Source organism: Mustela nivalis (genome assembly GCF_964662115.1).
Source record: "Mustela nivalis genome assembly, chromosome: 14".
NCBI classification, from domain to species: Eukaryota; Metazoa; Chordata; class Mammalia; order Carnivora; family Mustelidae; genus Mustela; species Mustela nivalis.
The window spans coordinates 194,424-215,606 of record NC_139033.1 but is presented as its reverse complement, the minus strand read 5'-3'; the positions used below and the strand labels follow the sequence as shown (position 1 = coordinate 215,606).

Below are 21,183 nucleotides of genomic sequence, written 5' to 3'. Positions count from 1 at the left end.
CCTCCCAGGCGCCCCTCAATTAAAACTTTTTTAATTGAAAAAGGGCACATGGGTGGTTCAGTCCGTTAGGCATCTGCCTTCAGCTGGTCATGAACTTAGGGTCCTAGGATCAAGCCCTTTGACCGGCTCCCTGCTCAGTGGGGAGTCTTTCTCTGTTGCCCTCTGCCTCCCCACCAAAGTGCCCTCTCTCACTCTCAACTACAAACAAAATCTTTAAAAAGGTTTTTAATTAAAAAGATAAACTGCCCCATCCCTGACCAATTACATCAGAACCTCTGTCTTGAGGATCAAGCATAGGATTAAAAAAAAATCTCTCGGGGCGCCTGGGTGGCTTAGTGGGTTAAGCCTCTGCCTTCTGCTCAGGTCATGATCTCAGGGTCCTGGGATCGAGGCCCGAATCGGGCTCTCTGCTCAGCAGGGAGCCTGCTTCCCTTCCTCTCTCTCTGCCTGCCTCTCTGCCTGTGATCTCTGTCTGTTGGATAAATAAATAAAATCTTAAAAAAAAAAATCTCTCTAGGTGATTCAGACCTATAGTCCAGGTTGAGAGCCATTCACCACGGAAAGTACTTCATAAAGCCTTAAGCACGATGGAAAGGCAGGTTGTTAGGATTCACCAACCTTGTATTATTATTAGTATTTTAAATTATACAAGTATCAGTGACCAATTGTAAATTTAAAAACCTAGGGACAAATAAAAATTCAAATCACCCTGAATTGTGCCCTCTAGTGATTTAGTCATTGTAGTTGGTGAATGCTTTTTTATACTTTCTTTCCCCTAGATATCTACAGTTATGATTATTTCTGTTCTTATTATTAAGACACACAACTGGGGGCTCTCACAGGCAGCCCCATAACCCCAGGGTCTGCTGCAGCATCTGTCATTTTCAGGGAGGATAGTCCCAGTGAGAAGAGAAGCCAGAGGAGTGGCTGATTTTGAAACCCCATGAAAACCCAGCTTCGACCAACGTGCCTTGGCAATGCCACCTACTAATTGAGGGCCTGGCACGGCCTCCAGTGCCACCACCCTTCAGCCAATGGGGAGCGGCTCCCATGTTGTCATGCCATGTCTCCAGCCCTCTTTTCTCCTCTTATGCTGGGACACCCAAAGACACAAGTCCAAGAATAGACTTCCTCATGGCACTGGCCCGGGGCCCAGCACGAACAGCATCCACCTGCCAAACCTTCCCCTCTCTGCCTCCTGTGGGCCAGTCATCAACCTGTCACTAAATATTTAATACTGAACTCTTTAAATGGCCCAGCTGGTCCACATCTGCTGGCCTCTTTTAAGAGCTACACCTGCAAGTTGCAAGCTCCTGGAAAAGCAGTCTGAAGAGGGAACACAAGCACCTGGAGGTTGCATGTGAATTCCCGGTCGCACAATCCTTGCTTTGTGACCTCAAGGGAGTGGTTTGACTGCTTAAGGGTCTCAGGTCCCTTAGGTACAGGATGGAGGCGGGACTCCCACGGGCTGGAGGGAGGCTTAAGGGAGGGAATACATCCCAAAGCGTTTGGTGCATGGTATTCAAATAACATTAGCTCTGTTTTTCTTTTTGCTTTCTTTCTATGTTATGCTTCCCTTTTCCTTTTGGAAAGGAAGAAGGGACTCAAAAGCCAGGGAATCTACTCATTCATTTGCAACAAATATTTATGGTGAGCCTCCCCTGTGCTGGAGGCGGGGAGGACAGCAGGGAAGGGGGTGATCCCTGCTGAGAGGGCCTGGGGGTCCTGGAATCAGACAGGGTGGGGCTTCTACCACCTTACTTGAGCAAGGACACCATTGTCTGAGGCTCATTTCAGACAACTTTAAAACAGGAATAAGGTGCTCCTGTCGCACACAGTGGAGTGTGCGACTCTTGATCTCTGGGTCATGAGTTCAAGCCCCGAGGTGGGTGTAGGAATTATACTTTAAAAAAATAAAATCTGGGACGCCTGGGTGGCTCAGTTGGTTGGGCAGCTGCCTTCGGCTCAGGTCATGATTCCAGCGTCCTGGGATCGAGTCCCACATTGGGCTCCTTGCTCCACGGGGAGTCTGCTTCTCCCTCTGACTCTGCCTTCCACTCTGTCTGCCTGTGCTCGCTCTCGCTCTCCCTCTGAAAAATAAATAAATAAAATCTTTAAAAAATAAAATAAAATCTTTTGGGGTGCCTGTGTGGCTTCGTTGGTTGAGTGTCCGACTCTTGATTTCAGCTCAGGTCATGACCTCGGGGTCCTGGGATGGAGCCCTGCGTTGGGCACTGCGCTCAGTGGGGAGTCTGCTTGAGGATTCCCTCCCTTTCCCTCTGCCCCTCCCCCTGCTCCTGCACACATGCAGTCTCTCTCAATCTTTTTCTAAAATAAATAAATCTTTAAAAATGTTTTAAAGAAATAAAATCTTTTTAAAAAGTAGTAACATGGGAACAACAGTAAAATATCTCACAGGGGTCCTGAGAAGAACAAAGGAAAAGATACTTGTAAACATGCTTAATGAGCTGCAGGAAGCTATGTAATCATGAGGGTAGAAGCTGATTAAGTGAGGGCCGGTGGGGATGGCTGCCCAGCAGAAGAGGCCCAGAGAACATGGCCCAAGGGCCACACCAGTCAAGCCCTAGGCCCTGAAGTCGCACTAGTGGAGGCTTTTTGGTCCTTTAAGGTAATTATTATACAGATAAGAAAATCAAAGTCCTGGGGAGCAGAGGGGACTCACTCAAGAGGCACAAAATCAGGACCTAAGCCAGGTCTCCCCCTACTCGATTCAGATATTTCTTCCTCCCCCCCACCCCAATTCACATATTTTTGAAGTTCCTACCACACTCAGAGAGACCCACCAATAAACATTCATGTATTGGGCTCGTTTGCTGGGTTGGCTGACCCCCTGGGTATCTGCCTCCCTGGCCTGTTTGGTGGGCAGGGGCGATACAATATGGAAAAGAGGCCATGATCTTGGCCAAAGAGGTAGGGACTAACAGGAGGGTAACCCTGGGGAATCTCATGCATGGGGTAGGGCTGACCCCGAGTCAGCAAGAGTCAAGTAAAGGGAGATGGGAAGAAAGTAGTTCCCGAGATGTACCAGGTAAACAGGGCCTGCGTGCTCTCCTTGGAAACCTTCATTTCATCTCACAAGGGCAATGCTAAAAAACTGCTCTGCTGATACTCTTGTTAAAGGGTACACTGAGGCACATTAAAATTTCCAAGCATTTATTAGGGCATATATTTATTTATTTAAAGATTTTATTTGACAGGCAGAGAGTCAGGCGGAGAGAGAGGAGGAAGCAGGCTCCCCGCCGAGCACAAAGCCCAATGCAGGGCTCGATCCCAGGACCCTGGGATCATGACCCGAGCCGAAGTCAGGCTTTAACCCACTGAGCCACCCAGGTGCCTCTATATTGATTTTTTAAAAAAGAGTTTATTTATTTATTTGACAGAAAGAAATCACAAGTAGGCAGAGAGACAGGCAGAGAGAGAAGGGGATGCAGGCTCCCCGTTGAGCAGAGAGCCCGATGTGATTCGGGGCTCAATCCCAGGACCCTGAGATCATGACCTGAGCCAAAGGCAAAGGCTTTAACCCACTGAGGCGCCCTGGCATATATCGGTTTTAACTGAGTAGCACCAAACCAAAGGTGGGTAGGAGCTCTCCTCCAGCGGGCAGGACCTGGGGGAGAGGCTTTTACAGAGAAGAGGCAGAGGCAAAGCAAGGAAATCGCTTACGCAGTTGCCTTATTTGGGAAAGGCCAGATTCTCGGATTCTCAGTTTTAAATTTTCTCAGATTTCTTGTGTGCAGCCTGGCTTGATTCTGGTTTAGGTTTTGTTTGCTTGCTAGGCTAGCAAGGAACCAGAGCTGCCTGGTTTAATGGTCTCTCTGTTCCATTTCCTTACTGCTCTCATTTCCAGAGAGAAGTGACCTGCCAGAGACCCCAGAATTGGCTTGGTGGAGGTTGGAATAGAGGCCAAAATGTTCAACAATTTGCTTTGCTGCACCCAGAAAAGAAACTAGACAAATGAATAAGAATGAAGGGAGGAATTAAAAGAATTAAAGAAAAATGGGCAAATGAAAGAGGCTGAATGAGTGAAGTTGTCTATTTTTTTAAGGTAAATGTATGTATTTAAAGAAATAATTGGGGGTGCCTGTGTGGCTCAGTCGCTTAAGCGACTGCCTTCGGCTCAGGCCATGATCTCTGGGTCCTGGGATGGAGCCCCCATCCGGCTCCTTGCTCAGTGGAGAGCCTGCTGCTCCCTTATTGTCTCTCTCTCTCTCTGTCAACTAAATAAATGAAATCTTAAAAAAAAAAAAAAGAAAAAAATTTTAAACTAAGTTTTATGCCCAACATGGGGCTTCAACTCACGATCCTGACATTCAGGAGTTGCAGGCTCAACCAATGAGCCAGGCGGGTGCCCCTTTATTATCTTTTTCATACATAAAACAATACATGTAACACATGCGAGTCATAAAAAGCCAATAGAACGAACACCCTTGAACCCACCACCAAGGTAAAGACAATAACCAAGAAATGTATCCACTTAGGCCAGTGGTTCCCTCAGCTGGTTGCACGCTGTGTGCACCTGGGGAGCTGAGACAACCCCTGACAAACTGATGGGACTGGTCTGGTGTTTGGTCTGGGCATCTGGATTTATTTATTTATTTATTTATTTATTTATTTAAAGATATTTATTTATTTATTTGATAGAGATCACAAGTAGGCAGAGAGGCAGGCAGAGAGAGAGGAAGGTAAGCAGGCTCCCCGCTGAACAGAGAACCCGATGCGGGGCTCGATCTCAGGACCCTGGGATCATGACCTGAGCCAAAGGCAGAGGCTTTAACCCACTGAGCCACCCAGGCGCCCCAACATCTGGATTTATTTATTTTGTCTTCTTTAAAGGCACCTGGACTTTTAAGACCTCCCCAAGTGATTCTCGCGTGCAGCCAGGCTTGAGAACCACTGACTTGTTCCCCTGACCTTCTCCCCACCTCCCAACCCTCCACCCCGGGCAACCCTCACCTTCAACACACAGGTAACCATCGTTCTGATTTTTGCGGAGTAGTGAGGATTCCCTTACCTTCATCTTTCCCGGTTTCCGGGACGAGCGACGTTTGGGATTGATCTCCCGCCTCCCACGAGAGGGCGCCAGAGGAAAAAAAAAAAACGCAGCCTCCTTTCTCTCCGCGCGTTCGGTATCGCGCTGGAGGCGGCTTGGCCCTTGCGGCACCCCGTCGTCCGTCCGTTGCCACGGGCAACGAGCGGGGAAACGGCGGGCGTTGGTGCAGCGCGGCCGGGCGGGACTTGCTGGCCCTGGTTGGGGCATGCAGGAGCTTAGTGGGGGCACTTTCCGGAAGTTCCAGGGCGCGGAGGAACGTGAGTCGGAGGACGGGCTCGGCCAGAGCCGGCGTGGGGGTCGGGACTCGGGGAGCCCCGCCGCAGTGGCCACGCGCTGGCGGGAACCGCGGCTGGCGTCCGGGGACCCGCAGTCCCTGCGCGCTCTGGGTCCGACGCCTTGCTCTGCAACCCCGTTTGTCGTCTGTGGACGTTGGGGCTGTGTGAAGGATGGGACCTATCTGGGACCGGAGTCTCGTTTCTTGATTTTTGGTGCAAAACTTTTCCGCGGGCGGCTTACAGGGCAAGGAAAAATTTAGGTGAACCTTGCCACAGTTCCTAGACAGGTTGTGAACTGGCAGCCGCAGGCTAAACTTGGCCCATAGATGTGGATTATTTTCCCCCAGCTCTGAGCACCGAGTCTGAGGCTTGGCCTGGACCCAGACCTATCCGCCTATTCAACAGACGTTCCGTAAGCACCGTCGTAGCCAAGCACTGTGTAGACCCTGCCCATCTTGGCAGCTCTGGGCTTAGGGAAGGAGGTGCCTAGAGTGAGACTGCTCTCAGCTTTCAAGTCTCCGTTGTGTTCCCATTTTGCTCGGTTCGATTCCTCTCTGGGTCTCAGTTTCTCCATCTGTAAGTTGAGGGATGTGTCCTTCATGCCAATCCAGAACACTTCCAGCTGTGACCGCTGGTCTGGGACGCTCCCTGGGGGTTGCCAGAGCCAGGGCACGTTGGTCCCCACAGGCAGCCTCTTGCTGTCTACAGAGCCCAGGCCTTGGTTTGACACTGTCATGAAATAGGATCCCGGTCTTTTCATTTCCTCTGCTTCCTAGCTCTGTGATCCTGGGCAAGCCACTTCACCATTTTGTTTTGTTTTTAAATTTTATTTATTTTTTTAAAGATTTAATTTATTTATTCGACACAGGGAAAGATCACAAGTAGGCAGAGAGGCAGGCAGAGAGAGAGAGGGAAGCAGGCTCCCCGCTGGGCAGAGAGCGGGACGCTGGACTCAATCCCAGTACCCTGAGATCACCACCTGAGTGGAAGCAGAGGCTTAACCCACTGAGCCACCCAGTCACCATTTTGAGCTTGAGTTTGCTCACCTGCCAAATAATGGAGTGATTTTAACAATAAAAAATAGTTTGGCACATATATGTGTTCCTGAAATCATTATCCCTGTTACTTTGTGAGGAGCGTTGAAGTCCCCAAGTGTTTGGACCAGCATTGCTAGGACGGGTTCCCTGCCTTCATCTGCAGCATCCTCGATGGTGTCTGGCTCACAGCTGGGTACAGTCCAGGCTTATTTAAAGTGATGATTTGCAAAGCATTTGATAAATGCTGCTGCCTGGGGGCCTGCACTAAGACTTTTTGATACCATTGGTCTGGAGTAGGGTGATTCCGGGGGCAGCCAAGAGGTGAAGACCACTCATTAGGGGGCTGCAGCAGGCTCATTTTCCTACCATTGCCATTCTCCTCAGATGGCACTCCCCACGTTGCCCTCTTACTGGTGCAGCCGGAGGCTTCTGGACCAGCAGATGGCCCGACAGCGACACCGAGAGCAGGAGGCCCGGCTTCGGCAACAGTGGGACCAGAACAGCCGCTACTTCAGGATGTCTGATATCTGTAGCTTCAAACAGGCTGAATGGAGCTCCAAGACCTCCTACCAGCGGAGGTAACTACAGTGACTTTAGGGGGACAGAGGCGGGAAGCCACTTGTTGGTCAGGGTGTGTGGCTTTAAGAACCCAGGGGGTGGGGGTGAGGGAGTGGCTTAACAGCACGTTTTCTGGAGGAATTTGCTGGATGGCATAGGTTCCCTGCATGGTCATGTGTTTCCAGTTGAAAACTGAAAAGAAAGATCATCAGTGAAATAATATATTTGCATTGAAAAAGAGAAAACAATAAGAAATATATGTAGAATCTGGGAGTCTCCGGGTGACCCTTTATCCCCAGAGAGAACCACAGTTAACAGTCTGATGCAGATCCTCCCGTACTTTTCCCCAGCTGTGTGTGTGTATAAATTACACACACACACACACACACAAACACACCCATTGTTACAGAAATAAATGTAAAAAACATGGAAAGTAAAAGCGTAGGCTTTGGAGTTAGACAAATCTAGATGGAAATCCTGACTGTGTCACTTGCTGTGTAAATGAACCTTGTTTCCTCCTCTGTGATGTGGGGCTACAACAGAATCCACTTTTTAGGATTTATGGTGAATAGGAAGCCATCCATGTATCTAGTACCTGGTACATGGTAATTGCTCAAGTGTTAGCTACTACTATGACTGTGTGCATATGGGAGACCACTGTACACTTCCTTATTGCGAAACCAAGCTGCTGTTATGCATAGCGTTCTGTGACCTGCTGACACTTTCCTGGGTCACCACGTCACGTCCATCTTAGCCTCTTTGGCCACACAGCAGAGCAGAGCCTGCCGCGGGTGGCTGTCACATGACTGATGTAGGGAGGGCTCCTTCTACCCCCAGCATGTATGCCTATCAGAGAGAGAAGTTGAAGGAGGAGAAGAGGAAGCAGCTGGAATGCAGGCGGGACAGACTCAGGCAGCTGCTGCTGGAGGAGCAGGACCTGCTCGCCAGAGAGCTGGAGGCACTGCGGCTAAGCATGGATTTGCAGGAGGGAAGGATCCGGGAGCGGCATGGCAATCTGAAGTCCGCCCGAGAAGAGCAGAGGAAACTGGTAACGTCTTCTAGTCCCTTAGGAGCCTAGGAGAGTGGGAGTGTCCCTAGCCGGTCAGTGCAGCTTATGTGGGGGCTGCCTCTGGGCACTCTAGTCTGATGATCCTGCCGTTAATGTCAGAGCCTACGGGGCAAGGGGTTTGTGCTATGTTGTTCTTCACGTGTGTTTCTCATGAATCACTTCTATTCTCTTTGGCCCCTTAAATCATGAGCTCTGAGTCCATTGCCTTTATTCCAGTCCCGTGGTCCTGCAGAGGCTTGGCAGTACTTGTGGGGAATGGTGAGCCCCAGTCTGTGTATTGAAGCCTGCTCTATCTTTTGCAACGGATCTGTCACATCTGGGACCCATCTGTAGCATCAGATCTTGGCATCCTTCCATCACCATGTGGCAGTCATTTGTCAGGCTTGTCTGGTTCTGTTCTGGTGTCTCCCAGAGCCAGGGGTGCACGGTGGGCAGGTGGTCTGAAGGGCAGGTGCGGTGACAGCAAGCCCGGGCGCTCAGCCCGAGCTGACTTCTGCTGGGGGTTATCCAAAATGCGAATGGATTTGAGAAGTGACATGAGGCTTTGTGTTTTCTTGACAGATTGCTGAACAACTTTTATATGAACACTGGAAAAAGAACCACCCCAGACTTCGAGAGGTGAAAACCTTTGATTTGCCTCAGTAGATGAAATCATGTTTCCCTTCTTATTTTTCAACTTGCATCTCTTTCTGGGGGTGAAACAGGAGAGAACAGCCACCTGAAAAATGCACCAGGCCGATCTGGTTCGTTTGGTCTTGAGCCAGCGCTTACTGAACATTCGCTGCCTGGTTTAGCCCCTGGGCATGTGGAGATTAGGTGGGGTCCCCAGTCTTCAAGAGCTTGCTGCCCAGTTCAGGAGACAGTGGGCAGCTCGTTACAGTGCAGATTGCAGTGGGCTGGGCAGGCCCAGAAAGATGGGGGTCAGAGACACATCTCAGAGGAGTTGCTGGGGTGAAGTTTGGAAGGACATGGGCTTTTACCTGATGGTGTGGAGGTGAGGAAAGGACATTCCAGATTGAGGCAGCTGAGCGAGGATCAGGCCTGAGTGAGTCCACAGAGCAACAGTGGCTGGGAGGTTGCACCATCAGAGAGGGAAGGGGGACTGCAGGAAATGAGGCTGGTGAGGCAGGTGGGCCCAGACCCCGGCCAGCCTTGTGTGGCCTTCTCCTGGAAGCATGGAGAGCACCTGGATGATCTTAAGCAGGGGTACAGCAGGACCCAGCTGCATTTTGGGGAACAGTAGCTTTGGTAGCACCGTGGAAGTCAGCAGGAAGGGGTGAAGCCAGGGAAGTGGTGGTGGAGGCCAGATTGGGGTGGCAGGAGAAAGGAGGACAATGGATGAGATCTGGGAGCAAGGGAGGGCTGGTCTGGCTTGAGCGGCACCCTTCCACAGAGACTGGGCTAGAGGAAGATGACCCGTGATGTTGTCAGTAATTTATTTCAACTTAAACTTTGTGTCTTTCTTTGGTGGGATGAGTTTATTTATTCCTAATTATATTTGGAAATTGCTAGTTACTAAGTAATGGAGTAATTTGGTGGTTTGGAGTTTTATACAGTAAGCACTAAGACTTTCCTGGGGCGCCTGGGTGGCTCGGTGGGTTAAAGCCTCTGCCTTCAGCTCGGGTCATGATGCCAGGGTCCTGAGATCGAGCCCCGAATTGGGCTCTGCTCAGCAGGGAGCCTGCTTCCTCCTCTCTCTCTGCCTACTTGTGATCTCTGTCTGTCAAATAAATAAATAGAATCTTAAAAAAAAAAAAAAAAAAAGACTTTCCTTGGCCATTTGAGGGTTTAGGTTGGTGCTCCAAAATCTTTTACTCAGAAATGTTTATTTAGGGGCTCCTGGGTGGTTCAGTGAATTAAAGCCTCTGCCTTCAGCTTGGGTCATAATCCCAGGGTTTTGGGATTGAGCCCCGCGTTGGGCTCTCTGCTCAGTAGGGAGCCTGTTTCCCCCTCTCTCTCTGCCTACTTGTGATCTCTGTCTGTCAAATAAATAAATAAAATCTTAAAAAAAAAAATGGGGCACTAGGGTGGCTCAGTGGTTGAACCTCTGTCTTTGGCTCAGGTCATGGTCTTAGGGTCCTGGGATTGAGCCCCATGTCGGGCTCTCTGCTTGGTGGGGAGCCTGCTTCCCCCACCGCCCCTCCTGCTGCTCTCTCTCTCCCTTGTGATCTCTCTCTCCCTGTCAAACAAATAAATAAAATCTTTATTTAAAAAATGTTTATTTAGACACTCAAATTAGGGAACCCTGGGTGGCTTAATCAGTTAAACATCTGCCTTCAGCTCAGGTCATGATCCCAGGGTCCTGGGATCAAGTCCCACATCAGGCTCCTTGTTCTGCAAGAGGCCTGCTTCTACCTCTGCCTGCTTCTCCCTTTGCTTGCGCTCTGGTTCTTTCTCTCTGATGGTTTCCCCAATAAAAGCTTTTAGGTAGTGCTGTAATTCATTTTCTGAGCCAAAAGATTCTTTAAACCCAAATCTCTTCTCTCTCTTTTTTTTTTTTGGAAGTAGGCTTCACGCCCAGTGTAGAGCTCAACATGGGGCTTGAACGCAGGGCTCTGAGATCAGGGCCTGAAATGAGATGGAGAGTGGGACACTTAACCGACTGAGCCACCCAGGCGCTACCCCCTCATCCCGAAATCTCTTCTTGACTACCCCAGATATGTTGCATCTGTTGCTACAGGAGTAGGTGTTTATCCAGCTCTGCAGAGGGAGTTCTGAGGAGCCAGGCAGAAGGCTGAGTCTGTCCTTCAGCCAGCTCCTGCTGCCCTGAGGCCTTCCATACTTTGGAGCAGCCAGAGGTGGTCTTTCAGATCCTGTTTCCATTTCAGTGTCCACTGCCCGGCTCCTGCTCAACCCCCAGGGTGCTAGGAGAAAAGTTTGTGCTCCTTTGTTACAACTCTTACGGTTTGCTTAGAACTGCCTAGTCCTTTAAGTCAGTAAACACCAACTGGCTGGCATTCGGACTGTCCATGTTGGGGTCCCCTTGTGCTCCCCTGTAAGGTACCTGGGCCTCCCTGCATCCTTGAGTGGGGAACTTAGGGCCACTGCCTGTGCACCCTGCAGCATACGTCTGTCACGTGAGCCAGTGAGGAAGTTCATTTTCTCTGCCTTCTCACCCTCAGATTGAATCAGCTCTGCACAAGGAGCATGTGATAAACTCTTGGAAAATGCAGGAAGAAGAAAAAAAACAGGTGTGGTAAATGGCTTGGGAAATAGTCCTTCGTGCTGTGGTGGGCATGCTGTCTCCAGGGCCTTGAAGTTTTCTTGTTTTCGATGTTAATGACTCTGATCCAGGAATAGACTTGATCAAAGTTGATGTAACATGCTAACACCGAATGGCGGTTGCTCTGACACATACGACAATCCGTTGTGCTCATTCCCAGGGGCAGAGTCACACAGGGGACCAGGGTGGGCCACTGGCAGGTGGAATGCACATCTTAAAGGTCACTGTTGTTGCTGGCTGTCTCTTTTGATGTAATTTGCATCGTAAACTCTCATCCTTGGCTTACGGCAGCCTCTCTGGGAACAAAAGTCCACACCTCTGTGAACCCACAGCTGTGTCTCTGGGTTAATTTTGGAGAGTATTTTGCTGGCTTTTGGAAGGGGAAGGAACCCTAACATTCTTGAGCCCCTCCTCTGTGCCAGGCCCTGTGCTGAGTCTTTCCTCAGTGTTGTCTCTGAGGGAAGCATCACACCCATGCTTCTCACCATGAGAACAGCCCAGGAAGGTGCTTCCTCACCCAGGGTCACGCAGCTGATAAGTGGCATGATGACTTACTCTGGCGCAGACACATCCAAATGAGGAACAGTGGTGGGGACCTGGGTCTTTGCTGGCCGCGTTACAGATACTGACCTGGGTTCCTTTGGGTCCACGTAGCAAGAAGCCACCAAAGAGGAAGAGAACAAACGGTATGAAAATGAGTATGAACGGGTCCGAAGGGAAGCGCTGGAGCGGATGAAAGCAGAAGAGGAAAGGAGGCAGTTGGAGGGTACACTCCAGGCGGAGGCGCTGCTCGAGCAGATGGAGGAGCTGAAGCTGAAGGAGATGGAGGTGAGGGCATGGTCCTGGCTCCTCTCTAGCAGCTGCCTGTCGTTAGAAAATGGCATTTTAGAAAGCTGTGCTGAGAAGGTCCTATGCGGGGGAAGGGATGAATCTAAGAAATACAACAATGCTGGGTTCTCCCTTTTCACATGTATTCCCAGCTGTGGTTTTTCCATCCTCCTAGGTTGTATGCCCAGATTCTAGAATGTTCATGATATGGAGAGAGTACTTCTCTTAGGTGTGTTTCCAGAGTGGCTGTGTGAGGACCTTCTTAGAACTTGGATTTTCCAGGGCACTAAGTAGACTTGAATTAGTCTGATGTTCTAGCACACAGCTACACCTCTCCTCAGCTAGCAGGTTGGGGATCTCAAGGCATAAACTGTGAGGGTATTTGGTTCAGGAGTTCAGGAGGCTCTTTGAGCATGCAGTTGCTCTGAGCTAGATTCCTGGGCTGCGTCTTCCCATTCAGACGAGGGGAAGCCTGTCCTTCCTCAGGCCCAAGTGATTCAGGAAACAGATCCTTAATGCCCATGATCTGCTTGATGCCAAGCACTGCACTGGGCTCCAGAAACAGCTGTGAGCAGGGCCAACAGCCCTGGCCTGCAAAGCTTCTGGCCCTCACGGCAGGAGCTGTGTTGGGTGGGGGAGACAGGTTAAGTTACAGTAAGGCGTGGACGAGTGCAGGGTCCTGTGGCAGCATGGAACATGGATCTCATCCTTGTCCACAGGCCCGGGAAAGGCTCTTGTAGGAAATGAGTGAGCTGGGCCCAGGGCTCAGAGCCCAGAGGTGAGAGGGGTTTCTGATTGCCCCCCGCCAGGCCAGCCCTGTTGCCTTGCATTTGGTGAAAATATAGATGAAGAATGAAGGGAGCTCTGATTCTGATGACCTTAACTGGACTTAACTGTCATTGTCACCACAGGCCACCAAACTGAAGAAGGAGCAAGAGAATCTGCTAAAGCAGCGGTGGGAGCTGGAGAGGCTGGAGGAAGAGAGGAAGCAGGTGGCAGCCTTCCGGCAGAAGGCAGAGCTGGGGTGTGTGTGAGCAAGGCCCCCACTGGCTGCCCTGGCCAGGGGGGCGAGCCTCTCACTCTCCCAGACGTGCATGGGTATCCCAAACCAGAGAGGACACAGTCTGTAGTAAGCAGCTGTCTGATCTCCAGTAATTGTTTATGAGACACTGAAGGCAGCCCCTGTTTTGTTCATTTCTAGACGCTTTCTGAGACATCAGTATAATGAGCAGCTCAATCGGCGTACGCAGCAGATCCAAGAGGAACTGGTGAGTCTGGGTTAGCCTGGCATTTCTTCACCCTCTTTGGAAGATGCTTTCTGTTGCTCAGTAGCTGGGTGTGCTCTCATAATAAGACCCCGGGGGAGATTACGCCTTGCTCAGCCCTACAGTCCCCGCCCCTCCCCAGAGGGGTCTGCCGTGGTCTCCTCCCAGATACATTGACAGGATGCCCGGAGAGATGAGCAGTGGGGTTCTTTAAAAATTGAAGTGGCATTCCTCAGCGTATTTACCTAATGGCAAACCTCATACTGGGAGTGAACTTGTTCTTTTGTACTAGCTGTCCGTGGGCTTGCTAGTGATGCAGACGGGGAGAGTGAATGAGCAAGCCTGCTTGCCTCCAACCTGGTCTGCAGCAGTCAGTTGGGCCAGGGGTGGCAGCAGTGCTGTGCTTGGGCCGGCACGCCGCTTTTATCCAGCGCGTGTTTCCCGTTGCGGGACCTCCAGAGCCCCCTCACTCTGCACAGCACTCCACTGTAGCAGTGTGCATCACAGCCCGTTCCATCACAGTCGCTTGTGGTTCTTTCTTCTTACAGCATGGCTGCAGTGAGCATTTTGTGCACATGGTCTCTGTGCCTTTGGGTCTCCAGTCTGTTCTCAGAAGTGAGACTGTTGCCCAACAGTGTTCTGGAAAGCTGTGCTGCCAGGCCTGTCCAAGGGCAGGGACATGCGTGTGGTGGCAGAGGGGTCTCCCTTGGAAAGGGAAAGCTCCTGTGTTGTTTAAAACCGTCCCTAAGTGATTTTATTGACTCTTCCATCTCTCTCTCCGGAACCCTTGGAAGCCTCAGGAATGTCTGCTCTCTGTGCTGAGTGCAGGAAGGAGGGGCTGTGGGAGTGGGAGGCTGGGGCCACAGAAGAGCTCCCATTGCCCCCGCTGTGCTTCCTCGTCCACCCTCCAGGAGGCGGACAAGCACATCCTGCAGGCGCTCCTCGAGAAGGAGGATGAGAACCAGCGCATGCACTTGGCCAAGAAGGAGCAGGCCCTGGCTGACGCAGCATGGATGAAACAGGTCATCGAGGAGCAGCTGCAGCTGGAGAGGGAGCGGGAGGCAGAGCTGCAGCTGCTGTTGAGGTGAGAGGTGGCACTGACACTCCTAGCCTCTACTCTGGTCCTCACAGCCGCACAGGGACCACGGGGGTCTCCCTTGTGACCAAAATCTCTGCCCTTGCTCAGCTGTCCATAGTGAGGAGCACATGTTTGCTAACAGACCTGGCTTCTGGGGGTGTTTCCCTGAAGAAATCATTAGGGTTTAGAGTAAGGGTCTGTTCATTTAAAATTTTAGAAATTTGATGGGAAATTATTATAAACTGTGGAGATGCTAATACTACAGATGGTTCTGGACCCTAAAAATTCATCTAGGAGATTGAAATAATCAACTGAAAAGTCACATTTACTAAGCACAGATTGTGGGTCAGACACTGCAGAGCACTTTCCAGTCCTCATCTTACTGAATCCTGACATCCCCAGGACTCAAGGAGGGTGACTCGCATCCCCCACTGCTTATCTCTCATGTGAGCCAGCAGTGACCTCAGGAGCAAGGTGACAGAGCTCAGGCACAGCAGGACTCCTCTCTCTCTCTCTGCCAGGGTCCTGACTGCTGCAGTCACCTGGGTGCTGGTCATCACAGTTGTGTTTTTTAAGGAGGCAGGAGCGTGACAGGCAGCCCACAGCACTTACTGGAGGGACAGTATCCGGGAGCTTGTTCGTAATTGTCACCTGTGGAGAGTTGGGTGCAGAAGTTGTTGTGAAGGTTGGCCCCACAGGAGATGTGTGTGCGGAGCCCTGTGGGTTCTTTTGTGGTCTTCTGCCATCGATGGTGGCAAGGAGCCTGCTATCATCTGCTCTGTGTTCCCAGGGAGGAAGCCAAGGAGATGTGGGAGAAGAGAGAGGCGGAGTGGGCCCGGGAGAGGAGCGCCCGAGACAGACTGATGAGCGAGGTAATCGCGGCTGCAAGCACATACCCTGCCAAATGTTCTGGAACGCAGGTTTCTCTGGTTATCTTAAAGAGACTTGAATTGTTGTTATGAGAGTAGTATCAACTTAGTAGGAAACAATTCGTGAGTACAGGAAGTAAATACCAAGTCACTCAGACCCCCGGCACCTACAGTCACCATTACTTGGTTTCCTTCGACTACTTGGGTTTCTGTGCATGACCTGTGTCTCTGTGTTTTCCTTCATACCACGCTGTTTGATTTCAAGCATTCTAACATACTGTCATGTCTTGGAGCTGTTTTGACAACTGCATATTATATCACATGCGTGTGTTGTAGTTTGTGTTCTATTCCTTTCTTGGGGGTACTCTTTTTTTTTTCCCTTCCCCTAATTGTGAGGCATTACAAGAATCATTGCAGTGAACATCTTGGTGCATAAGGCTTTCCGTTTTCCATATTTAGGGTATTTTTTTCTTGGCGTGTGTAACCAGAAGTGGATTCTTAGAGGAACATAGCTGTTTTATTTGTCGGAGTTAAGGAATGCACATGAGCAATACCCCCATTAGAAGGAAATCTTTTAGGGGTTCCTGGCTGGCTCAGTTGGTGGACTGTGCACCTCTTAATCCTGGGCTCATGAGTTCAAGCCCCACATTGTGGGTAGAGATTCCGTAATTAAAAACAACAACAACACATAATTAAAAAAAGGAAATCTTTTAGAGAAAAGCCTTCGTTATCCATGTATTGAAAGTTAAAGTGGGGACGCCTGGGTGGCTCAGTTGGTTGAGTGGCTGCCTTTGGCTCAGGTTACGATCCCAGCATCCTGGGATCGAGTCCCACATCAGGCTCCTTGCTCGTCAGGGAGCCTGCTTCTCCCTCTGCCTCTGCCTGCCATTCTGTCTGCCTGTGCTCTCACTTTCTCTGACAAATAAATAAATTATCTTTAAAAAAAAAAAAAAAGGATGTTAAAGTGATTTAAAATGGAAATTAATTTTCTGCTTGTCATTTTGGAATCCATGAGGAGTCGGGTTCCCAGTGGTGCTCTCTCACTTTGGGACTACCCATATGCTGCAGTACCTTTTGTTTTCTTATTAAAAATGTTCCTCCTCGTTGTGGCCACTTATGTGTCTCCGCCAGGGAGCAAAATTGTTGGGTGTGGGAGGTGGCTTCCCACTGTTCCTGGTTCTCCAGGCCTGACTATGCTCTGAATGTTACCCTGTGGTGAGGCCAGGTCTCAAACCCAGAAGGTTTCTGGCACTCTAAGCAGTACATTTAAATCCAAAAGGTTGAGGGGGCGACCCAGACTCTATCTCTGGTCATCTGCGTGGCTTGTTGTTTCTTTTTCTAGAACTGATGGATAGTGAGACTCACAACCTTGTTGCTATGTTTTTCTATCCTGGGTAGGGACCTCCATCCGCTCTAACCTTGTTGGTGCCCAGCTGTCTCTCCCTGCCACAGAGTCTGTGTGCATTTTGTGTGTGGTGGGGACAGGTGGGAGGCAGGGCTGACACTGTGTGGGCCACTCCTATGATCTGGACTTGGTTTCACCTGGCATATTCAGCCCTGAGACTGAGGACAAGGCTGGGGCTAGCAGAACAGGTACCTGTTAGCATCACGCTAAAATCTGCTCTTTGCCTTCCCGCTGCGGGTAGGTTTTGACAGGAAGACAACAACAAATACAAGAAAAGCTTGAACAAAACCGACGAGCACAGGAGGAGTCCCTGAGACACAGGGAGCAACTTATTAAAAATCTTGAAGAAGCAAGAGAGTCAGCTCGCCGTGAGAAAGAAGAGAGTGAAGAACTGAAATCAGCCAGGAAACAGGAGCTGGAGGCCCAGGTGGGCTCAGCTGGGGGTGGGGGGGTGATGGAGGGAGGCAGCCTCAGCTAGGAGGATGTGAGCTACAGGCAGCAGACCTCGCTGTGGCCCCTCCCCGCTGTGGCACGGGATGCTGAGACCCTTGACTTTCTTCCGTGGCCTGGCAGTAGGACCTTGTCCGAGAAGCTCACACTAATGGGCTCAGTGCATCTCTTTTCCTTTCTAGCTGAAACCCCAACCCTCCTGATTAGTTCCAGCTTTACTCTAGGTCCTTTGTGTGGGAGCAAGATTGTCATGCCTGGCCAGCCTCTCTCTTTCCTGTCTGCATCTGCTAGGCTTCGGCTCACTGGGGCACAGTTTATTCAGTTTGGGACCTGATAGGAGCACAGAATGATCTAAGTACATGGGCACACCCAGAGCTTTTGTCTTTCCAGTCTCATAATTGCCCTTCCTTCTTGTGGCACTCGCCAGCACTGTTCCTTAGCTGGGATTGTCCAGCTGGCACAGATCCACGGGCTTCCCCTCGTGATCCAAGGCAGGGCTCCACCCCAGGAGCTTGTCCTGGGTGACTGTGCTCTCGGTGGCCAGGTTGCACAGCGGCAGCTGCAGGCATGGGAAGAGAACCAGCAGCAGGAGGAGGAAGAAGAGGAGGCGAGGCGGGCAGAGCAGCTCAGTGACACCCTGCTACAACAGGAAGCGAAGATGATGGCCGAGCGGGGCTACCGGCCCAAGGTAGGAGTCTGCAGGGGATGGGCCACGCTGCTGAGCCACCACTCGGCCTGGCCTCTGCCATTCCAGGCCTGTTTGTAGCCCTGTGTTCGGCTCCATTTCCCAACCAGTGCCGGTTCTTCCTCGTTCCTCCTCAGTTTCTCCCTTTCTTGGCCAGTAGGGGACCTTAACATGTGGTTCTTCCAGTTCTTATTTGGGCTTGAGATGGTCTTGCTTGGGTCCTGAGTGCTGAGCTGCAGGCCATGTGGCCCCCTCTGGGGCTGGGAGCCATCTGAGAGCCCCGGCGCAGTGGTGCCAGGTCCTGGCTGTGCACATGGTGGAGCCCAGGTTTCCCTTCCTCTCAGCACCTCTACCTGCCCCCTCCCCACTCTGTGATCTTTCTCCTCTCCTTCCTTCTTTCCCTGTCTCTCAAAGTACTTGAGTCACCCCTATGCAGGACACCACAGGGCGCACAGAGAAGCAGAGGCTGGCATGCTTTGCCCAGGGAGTTGACAGCTAGAGCACCGGGAACCAAGGGACAGCCCAGCAAGAGTGTCAGCCCACTGCTGCTGTACCATGGCCATTCTGGTCCCCCTGGCACTCTGAAGTGCTGTGGGACCGAGACTGGCTCCTTCATGGTCAGATAACTCTCAGAAGCCATCGAGGCAGGTAGAGCAGGTGCTACACTGGCAGCAGTTTTGTCCTACACCTACACTGTTTTGTCCTGACTGGCTTGGGCTCTCGAGGTGCAGGGAACAACATGTTCTCAACTCACTTGACTATGGATCAGTGAGTGCCCCGGGACTAGGCTTCACAGAGTGCCTGTGGACGTGTTATTAAGAAAGGAATAGGGGCGCCTGGGAGGCTCTGTCAGCTAAGCAGCTGCCTTCGGCTCAGGTCATGATCCTGGGGTCCTGGGATTGAGTCCCACATTGGGCTTCCTGCTCAGTGGGGAGTCTGCTTCTCCCTCTCCCTCTGCGCCCCTGCTCCTGTTCTCTTTCTCTCTCTCTCTATCTCAAATAAATGAATAATATCTTTAAAAAAAATAAAATGCCTTAGTTATGGCTTAGGGTCAAAGTTTTGTCACTTGTAAATGAAAAAGCCATTTATTTATACTGCGCTTTTAGTTCTTATTTAAGTTGGGCTTCATTCCCAGTGTTCCTGAGATTGCCGATCTTCTCAGACTTGTGTTTTCTTTGTTTCCTCAGCCCTATGGACATCCCAGAATTGCTTGGAACTGACTCCATTGGTACCATAAGCCCAGAGAGAAGGGATGCTGAGGCCTTCAATAGCAGGCACCAGACAGTTGTACCGCATTCCGGTCGAATGTTCGGTTCAGTGAGCCTCTTCGGGTCCACAGTTAAACAGAGCAAGGGCCTCACCAGATGAAGGTGTTGTGAGTAGGCAGCACCCAGCAGGAAGCCCCCTCCTGCCTTTCATATCCAAGGATGGGGTTCCTGTAGTCACACGCTGACAGTGCTGTCACACAGTCCCCTCCTAGACTGCACCTGCGCTAGGAGCTGTGGGGTATGTCCTATTGCAGGGTATATGGTTTCCTGTTGCCTCACGCTAATTGTCAACCTCCAGTGAAGAGTCTCTCTGGGAGAAGTTTCTCAGTTTTTAAACTTGCTATTTTAATTTCATTATTCTGTTGAGAACAGACTCGTAAGTCTTGATGCAGTTTATTTCAGAGTTTATTAATTTAGTGGTCCCCCAAGGATCATGTCTTGTTTTCTGGAAGAAAAAAGCTATGAAACTCTGAGACAGTCTGACGTGCTCCACAGATGCTTTCTGGAAAGGTGGCAAGAAGTGGGCCTTTCCTCCTTCAGGAAACGTTTGGTAGAATTCCCATAGAGAGCCCTGTGTGGGGTGATCCCAGCGTGGATTTACTGAGCCCCAGAAGGGAGCCTCAAAAGGCCACTTGGGTGGCTAACCTTTTGGCTAACACTTTGGACCTCTCGTGTCTTGGGAAGGTCTTGGCAGCATGCAGCCTTCTGGGATGTGTGTGCCCAGAGGAAGGAGCCCTTAGCCTGAAAGAAGTAGATCACACTCAACCAGATAGGCCAGAACTTCCTCTTCCCACTGTTCTATCAATGTGACAGGAGTACAAGATCTCTGCAAGGAGTACAAGATCCCTGCAGCAATAATCATATTTTTATGACTTGTATTTTTTTTTTTTCAGATTCTTCCTCTGCGGTTTCAGTTTTATTATATTGTATTTAAGATTGCACGTCTCAGTAAATTACAGCTAATTATAGAGCTACATGCCAGGTTATTAAAAACCAGAGTTTATTAGAAAAACTCCTGTGTGTAAGGGCTGCATTGCCTTCTACATCCATTGTTCTATAGAACAAATGATATATTTTTCATTTTCTTGTCTTGAATTTCTTTGGCTATGATCTCCTGAGCACCACTTTCATTATGCTTGCTTGTATTCGCTTCCCCTGTTCAGATGTTCATTTATTGTGAAATAAAGTTCTGGTGTGACAGCAAGTCTTCCTGGCTTTGTTACTGTCGCTTTTAGTAATTGTTGCCAAGTGGGCCCTGTAGAGTGAAAGGTTTGTACTGACTTAATCCTCATCTCCTATAGCTTTGCATATTTCCTAGGACTGCTCACATTTTCTAGGCTATGTCAGTTTTTTCTTATGGAAATCGTCGTATCTCTCCCTCTTATTTTTACTAGATCCTCTTTTAAGTAAATCACAGGGAATTACTAGCTCCACTATAGATTTGATGTGGCCAGAATGCCTGGTAAGTAGGCACGTAAATATCTTACTATTTCTTATTTTCAAATTTCTTGTTTTTGAAGCCTTTTTTGTGATGCTGATCTTCTAATTCATGTAAATGCTTCCTCTCCAAACTCAAACCAAAATAATAGTCTCTAAGTTTCGAGCTTCCTTTGCCTTACTGCTTCCAGCATAGCCCAGAGTCCTCTTCTCTCATGTGTAGTTTGTTCTCTGGTCATGTATGTATATTGGCCATGTTGTTTCTAAGCACCTTTTTCTTTTTCCTGTTTTTTCTAGCACCTTTTTCTGTGCCCTGTAAAATTAGTGTTTTTTAGATTATTCTTCACAGGTTCTTCTATGAAGTTCAGTTCCTTTGGAACAGATGGTGCTGAAGTCACTACTAATATTAAAGTAATTCTTATTTCCTGTGTTTTCACTCTTTGTGCTCATTCAGCACATACTTCGAGTTGATTTTTGTGAAGGGTGTCAGGTCTGTGTCTTTATTCATTTTTTGGTCACGTAGATGTCCAGTTGGTCCAGAACCATTTATTTGAAAGAGTACTTGTGTCATCACAGTACCTTGGCTCCTTTGTCAGAGATCAGTTGACTGTATTTATTGTCAGTGTATTTCTGGCCTCCTTAATCTGATCCATTCTATAGTCAAT

The 21,183-nt window shown here is 49.9% G+C and overlaps 1 protein-coding gene across 1 annotated transcript; it reads left to right on the top strand.

The window, feature by feature from the left end:
- Positions 1–5,198: 5,198 nt before the first annotated feature.
- TCHP (trichoplein keratin filament binding) lies at positions 5,199–20,285 on the top strand. Its single transcript, XM_082700079.1, has 13 exons — positions 5,199–5,328; positions 6,768–6,961; positions 7,779–7,989; positions 8,572–8,628; positions 11,133–11,201; positions 11,888–12,061; positions 12,973–13,085; positions 13,263–13,329; positions 14,238–14,410; positions 15,195–15,276; positions 16,920–17,105; positions 17,673–17,816; positions 19,001–20,285. Exons 2-13 carry the CDS (start codon positions 6,768–6,770, stop codon positions 19,031–19,033), a joined length of 1,503 nt encoding a protein of 500 aa, XP_082556205.1. The 5' UTR covers positions 5,199–5,328; the 3' UTR covers positions 19,034–20,285.
- The last annotated feature ends 898 nt before the right edge of the window (positions 20,286–21,183 follow it).